Genomic DNA, 17,616 nt, shown 5'->3' with positions numbered 1-17,616 from the left:
AAAAAAAAAAAAAAAAAAAAAAGATAGAAAGGAAGAAAAAGAAAGTACCTGAGAAACAACACACAAGGTTGTCCTTTTGTTCTCTACACTGACCTGTCACTCATATCCATGAACTTAGACATGTGCACGTACACATTCATGCACGAGTGGAAGGGGAGGGGCAGATTTCACTAGACAGCATTCCTTTCCATGTACCCAGCTGTGTTAGAGGTCTAGGTTTTTCATGGTTTGTTCAGTTCCATCAGGCTCCTGAGTAAGTTGTGCAGTCTATAGTCCCGGCTGGAGTTTGGGTTCTAGGAGAGAAACTAAGCTATTTGCTGGAAAATACCTCATTCAATTGCCCAATCCTCCCCCTAAAGATTTTGGACACTTAAGGACAGTTGGGAGTATTGGGGCTTTAGGCAGGCGAGCATTGGATTCCCAACTATGTAGGCACACGTACAGCTTAAAAGTGGTCTCATCACTGGTAACATGCAGGGAAACAACCCCAAGAACTGAATTAACTTGCATACCAAATTTTTTATTTTATGTGAGACAGGGTCCTATTAATGTAGCCTGGCTAACCTAGAACTTACTGTGTAGACCACCAAGCTGGCCTCTAATTCATAGAGGTCCACGTGTCCCTGCCTCCACAACCCACTCATACCAAATTAAAAAAAAAAAAGTACATTTTAGCTTAAAACTGAAGATAACTAAAAGTTTTAAATCCCTTAACAACAAAGTTAAAGTTAACAATAGTCGTAGTGAGTAATAGTAGTCTATAGTAATGGGAAAAGTTGCTGAGTAGCCTCTGACTCTGTCTCATTTCCTGTTACACTTTGAGAGGTGTGCCTGGCCATTCGCTTCTAAGTAGATGTGGTAGTGGATACTTTGTTTGGTTCATGTGTTAATGAGAAGGAACTTAGGATTTTAAGAGTTCAAATTCCAGGCTTTTTCCGAACTATGGAATTTTGAATTCCAGAGTCTAATTTTCTTCTCTGTCCTGTGCTAGGCTCGTTTTCACTAATGATTCAGTAAGGGTAGAATACATCTTCCTGTCTGGATTAGGTAACCAGTATTGAATGTGGCTTAGTAAGCAGTTTAGATCTGTATGTCAGTCTGCTTAACTAACACTGGTGAGATGACATCAGAGCCTGAGTCATCGTAAGGCCTTGTGCTTACATACCTATCTACACAGCTTAGGTTTACAGCTTCTGCACTTAGAAGCACATGCTATTTTGTCTGCATTAAGACTAGTGTATGCAGTTGGTTGTTGTTGATCAGTGCCTTTAATCCCGGCAATTGGGAGGCAGAGGCAGGTATGGATCTCTGAGTTTGAGGCCAGCCTGGTCTACAGAGTGAGTTCCAGAATAGTCAAGGCTACACAGAGAAACCCTGTCTTTTAAAAAAAAAAAAAAGACTAGTATATGAGAAAAGACTTTCCTATAGTTTCATGGTCTGACTAGCCAGTGTGATTACCGGTGTTCTCGTCTAGGTCACATAAAACCTGATATTACAGTTGCTGAGCACATAGTAAACACATTACATGTTTAATGCACACTTGATTTAAGGAGCTAAACACCAGAAGACAGGGAGAGATGGCTTAGCTATACTGTAGGGGGCAAGGACAGGAGGATGGCTGAGACTTGCTGGCCATCAGCCTAGATGGTCTATCAAGAGATCCTATTTTAAGAGAGTAAGGTGAAGAAAGCTAGAATAGAGCACTTAGAAGCCATCTATGGCCTCTATGCTTGCCTGGCACACATACCCAGCTGTGGTTTTAACACTTGCTGTGCACAGTGCTGTGTTGCTCACTGATAGTTGCTTTCATTCCTGTTAGAGCAGAGCTTCTTTCTAAGGCTTTGGTTAATGACTTGACTCTTCATTCTTTTTTTATTGACTCTGTGGAAGTACCCTTCACACTGTTCTCCAACCCTCAGTCCATTTATGGTTTCCTTTTGGAATAAAGTCATGCATTCCATACATCCGAGAGGAACATTTTCTAGAGCACAGGCTTCCTTTCTTTAGTGCTAAGCTTCTTTCAAGATGGTGATTTCCAGACCCCCCTCACGCCTTGGCCTGGGACCAAGCAGCTCCCCTGTAGTGACCTCCTCAGTTGAGAGGTGTGCTTGCAGGGTTGTGTGGAATTGGCCAGAGCTTCTGCAGTGCTGTTCTGCTCACTCAGCTCAGAGAGGACAGAGGACCTTCCTGTGTCCTAAAGGAGCTCTGCTGTGCCTGGTGTTCACCATACACAGTGGTCCTTGAATAACCTGCACACTCAACTGCTTGACTGTTAGCATCACAGTTTATTCTAGGAATATTTGTTCCCTCATCTGTTTCTTATAGCATGCTGTCATCAGTTTATTACCAGCAGTTTCTAATCTTCAGAGAAGTTGATAGAATTATATGAGGAGAGAAGGAAGGAGACAGAGGATGGATGGATAGGAGCCAACTACCTAGATTCTAGATTCTATAGCAGATATTTTATCCTTTATTATATATTGATCCATTGTAAACATTGAAATGATTTTAAGTTTGTCATGCAGATCTTTAGGTAAATTGTCAAAAGAACAGGGTCGCTTTCTTAAAGTATTTTTTTTCTTTATAAAAAAATATATGTAGCTGGGCAGAGATCACGTGTATAATCTCAGCACTTGAGAGAGGCTGAGGCAGGAGGAAAAGAGGACCAAGCTGGACTATGTGGCAATACATTGCAAAAAAAGTGTGTATACACATGCACATGGCATTAGATATTCATAATATACAATCTAGGAATAAAGAAAGGAAATAAAATCTAGGAATAAAGAGAGGAAACAGTAGTCCATAATGTATCTACCTCCTCCATTCCACCTCTGAAGTAAACTGGGTTAGCAGGTTCTTCTGGTGAAAAACTTTTTCATCTTTTCCTCTGTTGCCTGTGCACATGTGAACGTGCCACAGCGTGAGAGTGTGTGTGTGTGAGTGTGTGTGAGTGTAGGTCAAAGGACAACTTGTGGGAGTAGGTTCTATCCTACTGTGTGGGTCCCAGGGATCAAACTCAGGTGAACGGGCTTGGTGACAGGTGCCTTTACCCACTGAGCCATCCCACTGGCTGTTGTTTGTAGGCTTCTTAATGATATAAATGCTGTGGTGCTTTAGAAAATGATTTTGTTTATAACCTTATTTCCCAGCTCTAGCTATTTTCTTGGAAATAATTGGAGATCAGATTTTTTTTTTCTGTCTGAAAGTTAGCCATTGGGTTTTCTTTGACAACTTGTCCATTTTGTTTGTTTTGGGCTCTCGTGCTTGATGTCCTTTCTCACTTATTCCTTTGTCAACAGGTTGGTCAAAGTTACTCTATATGGATCTCAGATAAAACTGTACAACATTGAAACAGCTGTGCCATCAGTGTTGAAACCCGACCTCATTGATGTGTAAGTAAAGTGTGGTGACTGCGCCTTCTCGAGAGACATTGACCCTACCTCCAGATGAACTGCAGTAACCAACAGTAGTGACTGCCACACATAGAGGGAAAGCTTTTCATCTGACCCTAGATGACAGATTGTTGAGTATGGCAGGGTAAGTGTAATTGGTTGAACTAAAGAGAGTAGGGATGAGGCTCTACAGAGCAGGCACTGCAGGAAACAGCAAGGAAGGGCTGTGAAGTTGAGAATTGGTGAACACTAGAAGGTATGTGGGAATGGCGTAGAAACACCTGATCCCTGTGTCTCTCACCCTGCACAGTGTTCACATTCACTAACAGAGTTGGTGGATAGTGGAAAACCCCAACCATCTCACACCCAACAAGGGGCAGGGATTATGTGCTTTTTCCCAGAAAATGAGTATCCTCTAATTAACTCCAGTTCTGACACTACTTGGTAGCGTCATGCTGAGGATTTAGTTCCCACAATATCACGTCTGCATCTGTTTTCCAATGCCAGATGCTGCTCCAGATGTTTCTTATGCTGCTGACTGATGCCCTAAGTTGAGATGCCCATGTCTTCCTTTACAGATTTGATTCATTTGCTGTAGTGAGTCTCAGAACTTGGCAAGACACAACTAGGTTTATTAGAAGAGATGAGCAGAGCAAGATTTATAAGGGGTTCTCTAGGGCCTCCCTGGCTTTCCTGAGCAGACTCCCTCCAGGAGCCTCCCCAGCTCACAGAATCCCTTGGGGGTTAGTATGGAAGCATGACTGAGTGGTTAAGTCATCAGGGAATCCTTTAGTCCCTTTACCTCCTCCAGAAGCTGAGTGTGGCTAAAATCCCAACCCACCAAGCAGATGGCTGGTTCCCTTGGCAGTTTGGCCTTACCCCCTGGCAATCTAGGGACTTTATAGAAATTGCCTTGCTTAACATATGCTCAGGTGTGTTGGAAAGGATCGTTAAAAGTAACAAAAAAAGACTTTGACTATTCTAAAGCTATTTCAGGAACTGAGGGCAAAGACCAAATGTTTTCAAACAAAGGATGTCCTTATTTGAGGGAACATTGTAAGGACCATGGGAGCTGTATACCAACAATTGGTCCAAACCAAAACCCGACATTTTTCTTTAGATTTTAAGTTTGGTAGGATGACACAGGCCCAGATGTTTGTGTATTAAATAGAATTTCAGGTTACTTTGACATGTAGAAGAGGATCAAGCTGTAACAGTTAAGACCTTTTTCCCTATCCTGGCTGAGGCAACAGTTAATGGAGTAGAAGAGGTAATTCCATTGAGTAAGCAGAAGAAACGGACTTCTACATAGAGACTGAAAAGAAGAAAGTGTATAGTGGGCTGGGACAATAGAAATATGATGCTTAGCACCCAGCTACTTCAGGCTATCCTTTGTGTAAAGATTAAGGAATGTCTTTTGAAACTTCCCTCTGGAAAACTTGACTGTCAAGTCTGTTTTTGTGTTTAACAGACAGGTAAGCAGCTATGTTTTGGTTTGGAGATGAGCCTTTAGCTGAGTCTGTTGGGACTGGGGGCAGAAGTTGAGAACAGTGGCCATGTGCAGTTTCAGCATGCTTCATTGGAACACAGCCATGGGCATTCATTTACATAGCAGCTGGCGCTACTTTGTACACCACAGCCACAGCTAACTAGCACTAGCTAAGAGTGTGTGGTTTGCAAGGCCTAAATATTAAAAATTTTGGTTTTTATAGAAAAAGTATAGCTGGACAGTGGTGTTGTACACCTTTAATACCAGCACTCAGAAGGCAGAGGCAGGAGAATTTCTAATAGTTCAAGGCCAGCCTAATCTATAGAGTGAGTTCCAGGACAGTCAGGGATTCATAGTGAAACCCTGTCTTGAAAAAACCCAACCAACCAACCAAAAAAACAAAACAAAACAACAACAACAACAAACAAAAAACCCCAAACAAACAAACTAACAAAAAGGAAAAAGAAAGAAAAAGTACTATTTGCTTCAGCTGCAAATTAAATAAATAGAAGAAAGAGACTTACTTATTTACTATAGTTTTATATTTAAAGCATGTTTCTTTCCTCTTTGAAAACTAGAGAAATCTGTAGGGCAGCTCCTAAGCAAGGTGCCAGTTGGCTTTTGATCAGGACGGCTTGCAAGGCTCCGGCAGGGTTGCAGGAGGCTTGAGAACCTTCTGCCTCCTCGTGGAACTCTCTGGTGTATATACTGCATTGACTAAAATGCTTAGATCCTAGTCACTGGCCTCACTGGCCTTCTTAGTTTGGTACTTAGACTACAAGTAAAGGTAGAATGGTTAGTAGATCCTGAATATGCAAAAGAAACCAGTTGCCTGTTAAGAATTTCTAGATTTTCCTACTCTGTGTGATTTTCCTTTCTTTCTTAACAAAAAGTTACAGATTTTGAAAATCTGTAGAATATAGTTTAAAAGGGGGAAACAAAGAAAGAGGGAAACAAAGAAACTATAGAATAGAATAAAATACCGTCATGTCCCTGGAGTTATGATTTTGGTTCTTGGGGGATTTTTTTGTGTGTGTTTGCATATTTAGATTCTTTGTTTGTTTTTGTTGAGCAAGATACAGTGTAGATAGGGTGTTGTTTCAGGTATCTCCTAGGAGTAGGGCTCCTAGTTTTATTTATATATATACATATATATATACACACACACACACATATAATGGTAATATAGTTATATAACTATATATATATATATGTATATCACTTAAAAAGTTGCAAGCTAATATCTAATTCACATACACATAGCTGAAGGTTTGATCATGATCCAATATTAAGTCAGTTTCCTGTAAGCTAGAGTAGTCCTTAGTTATATATGATTTGTGAGTGAGTAGAGTTGTGTCAGAGAGAAAGAGGCAAGACAGATACCATGGAGCCCCAGGCCTTCATTTACTGTTTAAAGAACGTTCTACAGTCCAGATTTAGCAAGGTTATTCGTCTGTTTCAGCCTTAGGCTAAGTGTTTGCAACAAGATGGCTGCATCCTATGTCCTTCGTCTTACATCATGTCAGCAGGCACTTGGATCATGGTTGATGCTGTTTAATTTTGAAATGGTTTCTGTCTACATCCTAGCTCTGTCCATGGGCAGGCTCTAGAAACTGAGGCACTCAGATACTTAGAGGGGAGGTTGAGCTTTGGAATCTTCTGTCACAGCTATGTAATACTGTTACTTATCTAGACCATAGTAAATTTTTACAGCTTTTAAACTTAGCACATATCCCCTTATATTTGTCAGCTTCTTAAGTAAACTATGTACCACAGAAAGGTTGAGATGTGGTAAATATTTAGGAACTGCCATGTGTGTTCTCAGCAGTGGTGGCCATATACAGTGTGAACAGGTGATTGATTTTTGTGCTGTCACGTCTTAGAATGCTCTGCACAGTGGATGGAGTTCTTGTCTTCTTCCCTATGGAGACAAGCTCATGCCACCAGACTCACCTGGCTCTCTCAGATCACTGCTTCTTTCCTTCCTGCAGGCATGCTCAGTCACTTGCAGCTCTCCAGGCCTACTCCCACTGGTTGGCGCAGTATTGCAGTGAAGCCCATCGACAGAACACACAGCAGTTTGTGACACTCATCTCTACCACAATGGATGCGATCACACCTCTCATCAGCACCAAGGTCTTAAGACAGAAAATGTTGCACCTTTTACCTAACTCTAAATCTCTCCGCAGTCCTGTTTACCACAAGACCAAAAACGCTATCTTGACTGGGTGGTAACAACTGGATTGCTTCATGTTCTCTTAAATATTTTTTGTATTAATTTATTTATTTGTACATGCACGTGTGTGTCTGCATGCCAGAGCATGCCTATGGAAGTCAGAGAATAACTGGTAGGAGTTGGTTCTCTTTCCCACCATGCTGGTCCCTGAGGTTTGTGGTAGTGAGGACCTTCCAATCTGAGCCATCTTGCCAGCCCTTGCATGTCTTTTCAGTTGTAGTCTACGCATGCTCAAATAGGACTTTTGGGTTTTATTCATAGTGAAAGCACCTGTTCAGTTTTATTGACTAAAAAGTTTTGCTACTGTTTGAGCTCATTCCTTGAAACAGCATTGCTCACAGTCAAGTCTGGTGGCAGTTCTTTGAGACATGTCTGTGATTTTACAGACAGTTTGTAGATAGCTGAAGGTACTGCTGTTATTCCCTGCATGCCTTGCTCTTTTTTAAATATACAGAGCAACTTGAGTTTTCATAGTACCCAGTATTGTTTCCTTAAGAAGATGTGTTTTGACTTTCTTATTGATAGGAAGGTGCTCCTTTTTGTCTACTCTTCGGCATATGCTAGAGGGCCTGGAGTGGTTTCCAGAAGTGAAATTGCTGAGTAAATGTTATAGCTGTATAAAATGGACAGAACCTAGTAGTCCTCTAACCTAGTAAGACTGCTAACCTTGCATGGCACATGCGTTCAGGTGCTCTTGCTATCCTTGCACACACAGGCAGTCAATTCTAATGGCAGCTGTGTTGGCTTTCATAAACCTGTTGTATTTATAATGGTGATTTCTAAAAGTTCTGATGCCCCTAAGGAGTATATTCCATAATTTACCTAGCTCTTGCTCCACTTTTAGGTTAATTCCATTGAGGGAAAAGTGGACTGGGAATTTAGCTCAGTTAGTAGAGTGCTTTCCTCACATGTATGAAGCCTTGCATAAAAAGACTGGTTTGTTGGTACACACCTGAAATCCCAGCATTCAGGAAGAGAAGTAGAATCAGGTCATCTTGGCTACATTGTAAGTCCAAGGTGTCTAGACTGCATGAGACCTTGTGTTTAGATTAATAAATATTTCCAAATATTTAAATTTTAAGAATATAGCTTTATTTTGTTATGCAATTTCCTTAGAATAAGTAGAGATTATGGTGTTAAAGGTTAGAAATATTTTGTGATTCTAGGAAATTACCATGATACATCCTTCATAAATAATTCTGCAGACCTTGACTCTTTGGTGTGGTGTTTCTTCAGTTTTACCCATGTTTGGTCCAAACCCTAAAGAGCTTTTTTGGGTGCAGGCATGGAGAGAGGGGAGGGAGAGGGAGAGGGAGGCAGAGAGAGACAGAGGAGGCCAGTTTCTAACCACTCCTTTCCAAAAACTTTTCTTTTATGGTTTGGAAATTGCTAGTGATTTGAACCAAGTTTTTTAGGCATGTTGAGGTGACAGAAATAGGAGAGACTAGGAGATTAGTGAGATAAAATATAGAAAGGAAGGACTAAGTGAGACCCTGGCTTCACAACTACTACTGCTGTGTCTGAAGGAAAGACTTGGACAGCATGCCAGCGATGGCACTGTGTAATAGAACAGATATGCTAGTCGAGGGGAGACTGGGAAGAAGGGAAAGAACGATGCTGACTTGAGGTCAGCTGCTAGAGGTGTGGACTAGAAGACAGTGATTTTTGTTTGGGAGTCATCATAGGAGACACTGCAGACACATCCTTCAGTGAATGGTATAGTTTGACAGTCATTAATTGCCGCCAGCTGAGGAAACTCTCCAATAACAGTCACACAGAAGATGAAGTAAGCCAACATGTCACATGGCTTCTGTTTCTAGGTCCAAGACAAGCTGCTGCTGTCTGCGTGCCACCTACTGGTCTCACTAGCCACCACCGTGCGGCCTGTCTTTCTGATCAGTATCCCTGCAGTGCAGAAGGTGTTCAACAGCATCATTGATGCCTCTGCCCAGCGTCTAACAGATAAGGTAGGACACATCTCATTTAGCATTCTTGGAGCTCTGTGGCTGAAGATCTGGGGAAGTGGAGGCAGAAGAGGCTGAGTGATTTTTACATTCTGAGTTGAAAGACCTCACCGTCACAGACTGCTTCTGTGGGGTAACACTGGCACAACCTACTGGCTTCTCTGACTTAACGGCCAAGATCGTGATTCAGATGGGAAAACTTCCCTGTTGATGCACAGAGACATTTGCTTCCTAAGGAGAGTCACTGTGCTCTCATTGAGTCAGGCCAGTCTGGCTTATATTTTCACACACTTCTGTCCTGTGGTTGAGAAGCCATTTGGGAGGCTCAGACTAGTTAGGAGCAGGAAGTGGAGGAGGTGGGTGGGTTTACAGACAAGCTCTTCAGAGACCTAAATGTGAGCAAGAGAGTGTTCTTGTGAGCCTGTTCTCAGTATTTTTTTGTAGATCAGAGGCCATACTTTCTGTGATTTCTCCCTCTGTGAGACTTCAAATGCCAGATTGAGCAAGGTGAACACCAGCTAGGATTCTTGAAGCTGACCCTGTACTTTGAGACCCAGATGTGGGGTTACTTCTGTGTTTCTTTTTCCTGCCTGGTGCCTTTAGGTAGAGCAAGGCCAGGCTGTAAGAAAGTTACCTAGGATCTGAAGCAGAGTATATAGGGTAGTAAATGTGTCTCTATTGGTTACCAGCTTTCACTTCCTTTTGACCTTTGGTGGATACCTTTGGGTTCCTTCTAGGCGCAGGTGCTGGTTTGCCGTGCGCTTTCTAATACCTTGCTCCTTCCATGGCCAAATCTTCCTGAGAGTGAGCAGCAGTGGCCCCTGCGCTCCATCAACCATGCCAGCCTCATCTCTGCACTCTCCCGGGACTACCACAGCCTGAAGCCCAGTGCTGCTGCCCCCCAGAGAAAGGTGCCACTCGATGACAGTAAGTAGCTCCTGTGTAGACATTTGCCCCTGAAGCCCATAAAGTGACTTCCTGTGCTTCCAGTGGCATCACTGCTTCACAGACAAGGCTCAGATAGTAAGATGCTTACCAAAAGAGTTAATTCATTGTGCATCTGCTGGAAACCTTTCCTGAGTACACTCCCCTATCTGTTAGCTAAACCTAAAGAAAAACATTTCAGAGGTTTTAGAAGAACATGTGCTTTCACATGTAATACTGAGGTGTGATTGTTTACATTAACGAGGAGAAGACAATGAGACAATTCTAATTCATGGAAAAAGGATCAAGTTTCTCTGGAAGTAACAAATACAAAATACTTTAAAAATAGAATACATCTTTTCACATTAAGGATAATGAAACACTATTAGATGGTGTTGCTTGTAGAATAATGCCAACAGGGATGCTTTGTGAAATCTCACAGGTGGTAATAAAGAGTGCTCTTTTTGTTAGTGTGTGTGAGGCCAGCTTAGAATGCAGATACTCCATACTGGACCAGAACTTGTCATCTCTCTGGCTCACATTTTCTTCATGGTAGCCTACTGTAACTACCCCCTTTTTCTTTGGTTTTTTTTTTTTTGTTTTGTTTTGTTTTTTGTTTGTTTGTTTGTTTGTTTTTTGTTTTTTTTCTTATTAGTATTATTCTTTTAGAGGTGATTTTTCTAGAACTTATCCCATTAGACTACTAGGTTCGCTGACCATTGAGAGAAGACCAGTGGCAGAGAAGGTGGTGGAGGTAGAAGTCTGAATGGCTAAGTCTGTGGCTCTGTGCCACTTCTCATTGTCTCTTGCTTTCTGAGAATAAGGTCTTTAATGTTTTGGTTGTTGTATTTATTGTTATTACTGTTATTATTGCTATTATATTATTTGAGGTACAGACTGTACAACTCAGACCATCCTGGAAGTTTTGATATTCCTGCCTCTGCCTCCGAGTGTGGAGAGTACAGGCATGTCCTACCTGCCTGGCTTTCATGGTTTATAATATACTATCTGTGGGTAGGCCACAGTCACACATTTAACAGTGCTTTCAGTTTATTTTATGTTTTGGTAAATAAACATTGGTCCTTAAAATTTTTCCTTGAGTGTCAGACAGGTCTGACTTTTGTCTCTGCACTCCATTGTTTTTAACCTCTGATACCTTGTCCTTAGGTCTGGTACACTGGATACCCTGTCTGTCCGTTATGGGTTCCTAGCCTTATCACAGCCTCTGAGCATGCAGAAGTTTGTGCTGGCTTCTTATTGGTAGTGTTAGTGCTTTTTGTTTGTTCTTGTGCCTCCCTGTGACCAGTCTTCAGTGATCCAGTGATATGAGTCATTGCCTTCCATCGTTTGCCCCGTGAAGGGATATTATCCTGCCTCTGTTTCAGATGAAGAAAGCAGAGCTCAGCAGTTAGTAACACCAGAGGAACAGAGCTAACTTTGCATACTTCCTCAGCATGCCTTCTTTCTGTCGCACCTTCCTCTGACAGAAGCTTTAGCCCACATAGGAACAAGTGGACTCTATGAGGCTCAAGACAGCCCAATGCATACTGGAGTTTTGATGGTGGCTCTCTAAGCTTCAGTCTGGACCGGCCTTTAGAGTTGATCAAGGTTGAGCCTACTAGTGGACTGAGTCAGGCAGCCTCCACTCATGTCGGAGAATGATGACAGCTTTCTCTTCCTTTGTCAAGTGCCCTGCTAAAACCTTGCTCATGACCATCATAAGAACCTAACAAAGAGGGGTCTCTTGGGCCTGACTGGACTGACTTGGATCCTATCCAAGGTATAAGCTGGCTCCTGACCCTCTGCTGCTCTCACTTCTGATGTTAGTGACTGCCAACATTCTCTGTGCTATGTGGAATCATGCTGTGAACATTGTCAGTATATTGTTAAGAGTTAAATATATTGCCACTAATAAAAAATAGGTATGTATACATTATCAGACTGTAGGCCTGATAGGCCAAAGATTGATACAGCGATTTTTCCTAAAGCTAGCACTATTACATTGCTGTGCCTGTGTGGTTAGCAGGGTGGATGCTGTCTGTAGCTGAAGGGAGATGAGTCTATTCTCCTGTTCTAGTTGCCTGGCCATTTGTCTCACCAGTCACCTTATCAGCTTATAGGGTGTTTGGATGGCCAGTTGGGTGTTTTATGGAGAAGCAGGTGTGTGTGTGTGTGTGTGTGTGTGTGTGTGTGTGTGTGTGTGTGTGTGTGTGGGGGAGTGTTTTATGAAGTCCAGGTCAAACTCAGCTCTGCAGCTGAGGATGACCTTGAACTTCTACTCCTGTCTCCTGAGTGATGGAATTAAAAGGTACTGCCATACCCAGTTTTTGTGTGATTCTGAGTATTGACTTGAGCTGCATCTATTTGATAGGCATCTATTTGTTGCTAGAGGTGGAGGGGGAGAAGGCATAAGTCCAAGTGTGCAGACAGGAAGACAACTGGAGTCTGAGAGATATGGTGCCTATAGGGTCATATAATGAAAGAGATAAGTTCTACTTGTTAGTAAGACTTCCCTTTTGTCTTCCTGGTCTCTCCTCTGTAAGAGTCTTCCCTCCCTGTGTATGTTCCCTCTAATTATACTGAGTCTCAGACAACATATAACTGCAGCTTCATCTTGACTTACAGCCAAAGTGATTATTCATCAAACACTCAGTGTTTTGGAAGATATCGTGGAGAATATTTCTGGGGAATCCACCAAGTCTCGACAGATCTGCTACCAGTCACTGCAGGAATCCGTTCAGGTCTCCCTGGCCCTCTTTCCAGCTTTTATCCATCAGTCAGGTAAGAATTGGCTCAGAGGCCTGCTTTATGGATGATGGTATTCACAAGGGCCAGAGTGCTGCTTAGATCTATAGAGCAGCTGGCCTGGGCTATGCTCAGTGAGGTCACACACACAGACAGAGGCAAAGTTATGTCATCTTTGGAATGACTGGAGAGATGAGCAGAGCCCTTGGTGTTGGCCTGGCGCCTGTCCTGTGACATGGAGTTGCTTGCAGCCTCCTGCCTAATTTTCCTTTGTAGATTCAGGTGGGTGGGTGAGAGAGTAGGCATCATTGCAGACAGGATGGAGAGAGAGAGGAAAGGTGGGTGCTGCTTACTTAGCACCTGGTGCTTTTCTAAACCCACTGTCAGTGCTGCTGTCAGTCTGGACATGTCTGGCTCTCCTGTAAGCATTCACAGTAGACTTGTCAGTGTCGGCCATCAGAGCCTTCGTAGCTTAGATGCACTGATTACTTCGTGTATGTAAGACCAAAATGTCCCATGTGACCTGGATATGGAACTAACCAGAATCAATAAGTCTGTTTGGTGGCCCAGGGCAGTATGACCTGAGTGCTTTGTCATTATCTACTTTTATCCACTTAACCTTGACCTACTACAGCGATGATTGGTCTTAGAGGGAAATGCCGAGGTACTCAGGTGTTGACCCAGTTGGATGTGAGCATAAAGTGGTTCATTTTCATTGAGAGTGCTGACCATGCTGGATGGGGGACAGTATGCTGGGCTTCACAATGAGACAACTCCATTTCCTACTGTGAGCAATCAGGCAGCTGTTCCCAGGATCAGAGCCGTGTTTTCAGCAGGCCCTTAATCATCTTCCACTTTCCATCATTGGCTCTGATGCTGTTAGGGACATTTCTTCCAGTAGAAGAGATTAGAGAGAGATGACAGTGCAGATTGCAAAGGAAAATTGATGAAGCTGAGGATGTTTTTAGTCCCTTTGCACATGGTGTTGACTGTTCACCTTGTCCTTCATTTAGATGTGACTGATGAGATGCTGAGCTTCTTCCTCACTTTGTTCCGAGGCCTTAGAGTACAGATGGGCGTGCCTTTCACTGAGCAGATCATACAGACGTTTCTCAACATGTTTACCAGGTAACTACGCACCTACTGCCCAGTACTTTAGAGTTAAGGGACAAGTCTGCTACAAAATGCAAGACTTCCTGCTCTTTTCCCTCACTTGCTGTAAGCATTGCTTGTCCCTGTGAGTTATTCTGTGGCTTTCTCTTGCCTGCAGAGAACAGTTGGCTGAGAGCATCCTCCATGAGGGCAGCACTGGCTGCCGGGTGGTGGAGAAGTTCCTGAAGATCCTACAGGTGGTGGTTCAGGAGCCTGGCCAGGTGTTCAAGCCCTTCCTCCCCAGCATTATTGCACTGTGCATGGAGCAAGTGTACCCCATCATTGCTGAGGTGGGTAGGGCCAGGGAGGTCCCTGTGGTGCCTCCTTACTGGGAGGGTGGGAAAGTGCCTTGTGTTTTAAATCTCATGAGTTCTCTCAATACTCTTGTAAGTAGTTTTTGGGGTCCCTCCTCCCTCTAGAAATGGATACATCATGCACACACATACACAGAAAATTAATAATAAAAAGAGTGAATGTTTCTGGATACTTAGGGCTTTTAAATGCCCATAACTCAGTAGTTAGTACATACTGCTCTCTCAGAGGACCTCTCTTCCTCTTCCTCCCACCCCCCAAGAATGCTCTCAACTTGGTAGTCTTATTAAAGGTAGGTTCTTGGTGACAATTCAGATAGAGCTTTTAGTGCTCTGGGAAAGTGAACAGACAGGCACTGACTGTAGCAAGGCCCACAGTAAGTATAGACACAGATTGGATGTTACAACAGTGGTTGGGGAATGGGAGCTGATCTTACAGCTTTTTCCATGACCAAAGTCCAGGGCCCTGGGTTCTGAGACATACATGGCTGTCACAGAATTCTGCAGCAGTGTTGGGAATAATGTGACTTGTGTGCTTGCTGGTAATTTGGACATTTGGGCTTAAGTTAGGAAATTGTGCTTAAGTGCCCCCCGCTCCCCTCTGCTCTCTCCGAATCCTGATGCTGGCTGCAGGAAAAGGAGCCGCACACAGGCAGCAATTAGCATAGTATGTTGCCTCCACTGGGAGACCTTTACATTTCTCAGGTTCCTAAGTACTCTTCAGACTTGCTTCTCTTGGGTAATAGTGCTGCTTTTAGGGCATCTTACTGTCATTAGCCTCTCAGGTTGCATAAAGGTTAGCTGGCATCATAGACAGGAAGGAGAGGAAAGGTCTTCCCAGGAGAGGGCTGGACAGAACCTGAAGGACAGGGCAAGTCAAACTGGCTGTAACCTGAATAGAAAATCCACATTTTCATTATCTTTGCATGTTGTAGCCCTTCTTCCTGGTGTATAAAGCTGAGATATTTGTTAGAAGGAGCCTCCTGATACTCATCCTAATGTCTCAAGTGTAGGCCTGTCTCTCTAAGCACTCCTGGTGAACTGCCCCCACAAATGGCTCAGAGCCTTCTGCATGGGAAGTGGCAGAAGTATGGGTGGGATGTGAATACCGGCTACTGTCTGGAGCCTCTTAGGCTTCTGTGGTGGCCTCCAAGCTGCATGGAAGGAAAGTGCATTGTTGTATGGATTTCTCTGCAGCGCCCATCCCCTGATGTCAAGGCTGAGCTGTTTGAGCTCCTCTTTCGAACGCTCCATCACAACTGGCGGTACTTCTTTAAGTCCACTGTCCTTGCTAGCGTGCAGAGGGGCATCGCTGAGGAGCAGATGGAGAATGAACCCCAGTTCAGTGCCATCATGCAGGTAAGGTGGAGTGCTTGCTTGTGAAGCTGCAATGTGCCCTGAGAATATGGGGACCTTGTTCATGGGTGCCACCTGCATTCTTGGCCCATGTCCCTTGGGTTTTTCTCAAGCATGTGGGCCCCTTCTTTGAACCTGGCCTTACAGCAAGTGTGGGGTCACACTGAGCTCTGACCTTGTTAGTATTTAGAAGTTAGTTTCTTGGCACTTAAATCTCTTCATCTGTAAAGTGGAGTTAGTACTTCTAGTTCCCAGATTTATTGTGAGATAAATGAGAATGCACACTGAGTATCCAACATGGACAGATGTGTGCTACATGTCCATTTCCTTCCTTTAACAGCAGTGTAAGGAGGAACTTTTGTTGGGCATGCTGACACATGTACTTCCAATCCACGTGGGCTGCAGAGTGAGATGCTCTGACCACACACACACACACACATACAGAGAGAGAGAGAGAGCATTTGCCTGAGAGCTATTTCCTTATAGGACACCGACTAGCTAGGAGTCTCTGGAGAGCCCAGCAGTCTGCATTTGGAAAGGGCTTTCTGGCTCCTACCGTGCTGTCCTGTTCAGGGCTTGGGTTTGGTGTATTCTAGTGTTGGCAGACTTCTTTAACTGAGCTATGGTCTCTCACGTGAGGCTTATAAAAGTCATGTTGAAAGAGCTTCATAGTTTGGCAGTTTCTTATAGTGTTACATATATGGCTGAGCATATGATCTAGCAGGCTAAGGTAAATGACAACATATGTTTACACAGCTTGTACAGACGCTTGCAGCTGATTTCGTGACTGCCCTAGACTGGAAACAATCCAAATATTCACTAGCTTGAAATGGTGAGCCCAATGGCCCCGGGTGGGCCATTTCTTAGAAATAAGGAACATACCACTACAGTTGTGCTAGATGGAAAAAGCCAGAAGCAAAGGCTCTGCCCCAGACCAGCTTCAGCAACCCTGACTTTAAGAGATAAATCCTACTACTATAGCAGCGATGGCAAGATTCCTTGCACAGCCAACAGCCCTGGGGTAGAGTAGCCACTCCATAGAGGAAGGATTCCTGTAGACTGCTAGCTTCTCTTGTCCTAACTTGACCAGTTTGTTTTGGAGTGGGGTGTGTGTTTCAATTTTCTCTTGAGCTGGTGACTTTCACTCCTAGACATTTTTTATTTTAAGGCAGTGTATATATATGTTTAACCCCAAAGCCGATGAAGTGATTGAGAAGGAACCTCTGAGGACTTGTGGCCTGTGAGGCACAGGCACTAAGGAGCAGGATTGCCTAGGTAGGCAGGTGGGCTATGCTGTCTGCTTAGGTTGCTCCAGGATTTGACTAGTGTGGGTGTCTTGCTTTAGAGACGGGATCTTGAAAAGATTTTAGAGCAGTGGTTCTCAACCTCCTGAAGCTGTGTCTGTTAATACAGTTCCTCATGATATGGTGATCCCAACCAGAAAATTATTTTTGTTGCTTCTTCATAACTATAATTTTGCTATTGTTATGGATTGTAATGTAGATATCTGATACGAGACCCCTGTGGAGATCGAGACCTACAGGTTGAGAACTACTGTTGTAAAGTTTCCCTTAAAAAGGTATAAATGAGACTGAAATGAGTGAGGTCCATGGGAAGACATGGGTGCTGAGGCACTAGAGATTGCCAAGGTCTGCCCTAATGGACAGAGTTGAGACAGGTGACTCGCCCTAGCCTTCCAATGAGCTTTATAGTGTTGATTCAGGCATAAGGTAGAGGCCCTGGAGGGGTTGTGTTTGAAGAAGCTTAAATGCTGCTTTGTTTGTTTATTTGGTTTTTTTTGTTTTGTTTTTGAGACAGGGTTTCTCTGTGTAGCCCTGGCTGTCCTGATACTCACTCTGTAGACCAGGCTGGCCTTGAACTCAGAAATCCACCTGTTTCTGCCTCCCAAGTGCTGGGATTAAAGGCGTAAGTCACCACCGCCCAGCTAATGCTGCTTATTAAATAGTAGTTCTACTCCTCAGGCTTTTGGACAGTCCTTTCTTCAGCCTGATATCCACCTGTTCAAACAAAATCTCTTCTACTTGGA

At 43.5% G+C, this 17,616-nt stretch overlaps 1 protein-coding gene across 4 annotated transcripts in view; it reads left to right on the top strand.

The window, feature by feature from the left end:
- The window catches only part of Xpo6 (exportin 6), a 97,359-nt gene that overhangs the window by 76,276 nt on the left and 3,467 nt on the right, over positions 1 to 17,616 (top strand). For all 4 annotated transcript variants that reach the window (XM_031388238.1, XM_031388235.1, XM_031388234.1 and 1 more), the window contains exons 14-21: positions 3,300 to 3,392; positions 6,873 to 7,017; positions 8,938 to 9,084; positions 9,819 to 10,008; positions 12,631 to 12,786; positions 13,764 to 13,878; positions 14,021 to 14,192; positions 15,411 to 15,572. In XM_031388238.1, the coding sequence (XP_031244098.1) occupies positions 3,300 to 3,392; positions 6,873 to 7,017; positions 8,938 to 9,084; positions 9,819 to 10,008; positions 12,631 to 12,786; positions 13,764 to 13,878; positions 14,021 to 14,192; positions 15,411 to 15,572 (1,180 nt within the window). The remainder of the gene's footprint in view (positions 1 to 3,299; positions 3,393 to 6,872; positions 7,018 to 8,937; positions 9,085 to 9,818; positions 10,009 to 12,630; positions 12,787 to 13,763; positions 13,879 to 14,020; positions 14,193 to 15,410; positions 15,573 to 17,616) is intronic.

Source organism: Mastomys coucha, unplaced genomic scaffold, assembly GCF_008632895.1.
Source record: "Mastomys coucha isolate ucsf_1 unplaced genomic scaffold, UCSF_Mcou_1 pScaffold21, whole genome shotgun sequence".
NCBI lineage: Eukaryota > Metazoa > Chordata > Mammalia > Rodentia > Muridae > Mastomys > Mastomys coucha.
Note: the sequence above shows the minus strand (reverse complement) of the source record. Positions and strands in the feature narration are given on the sequence as shown.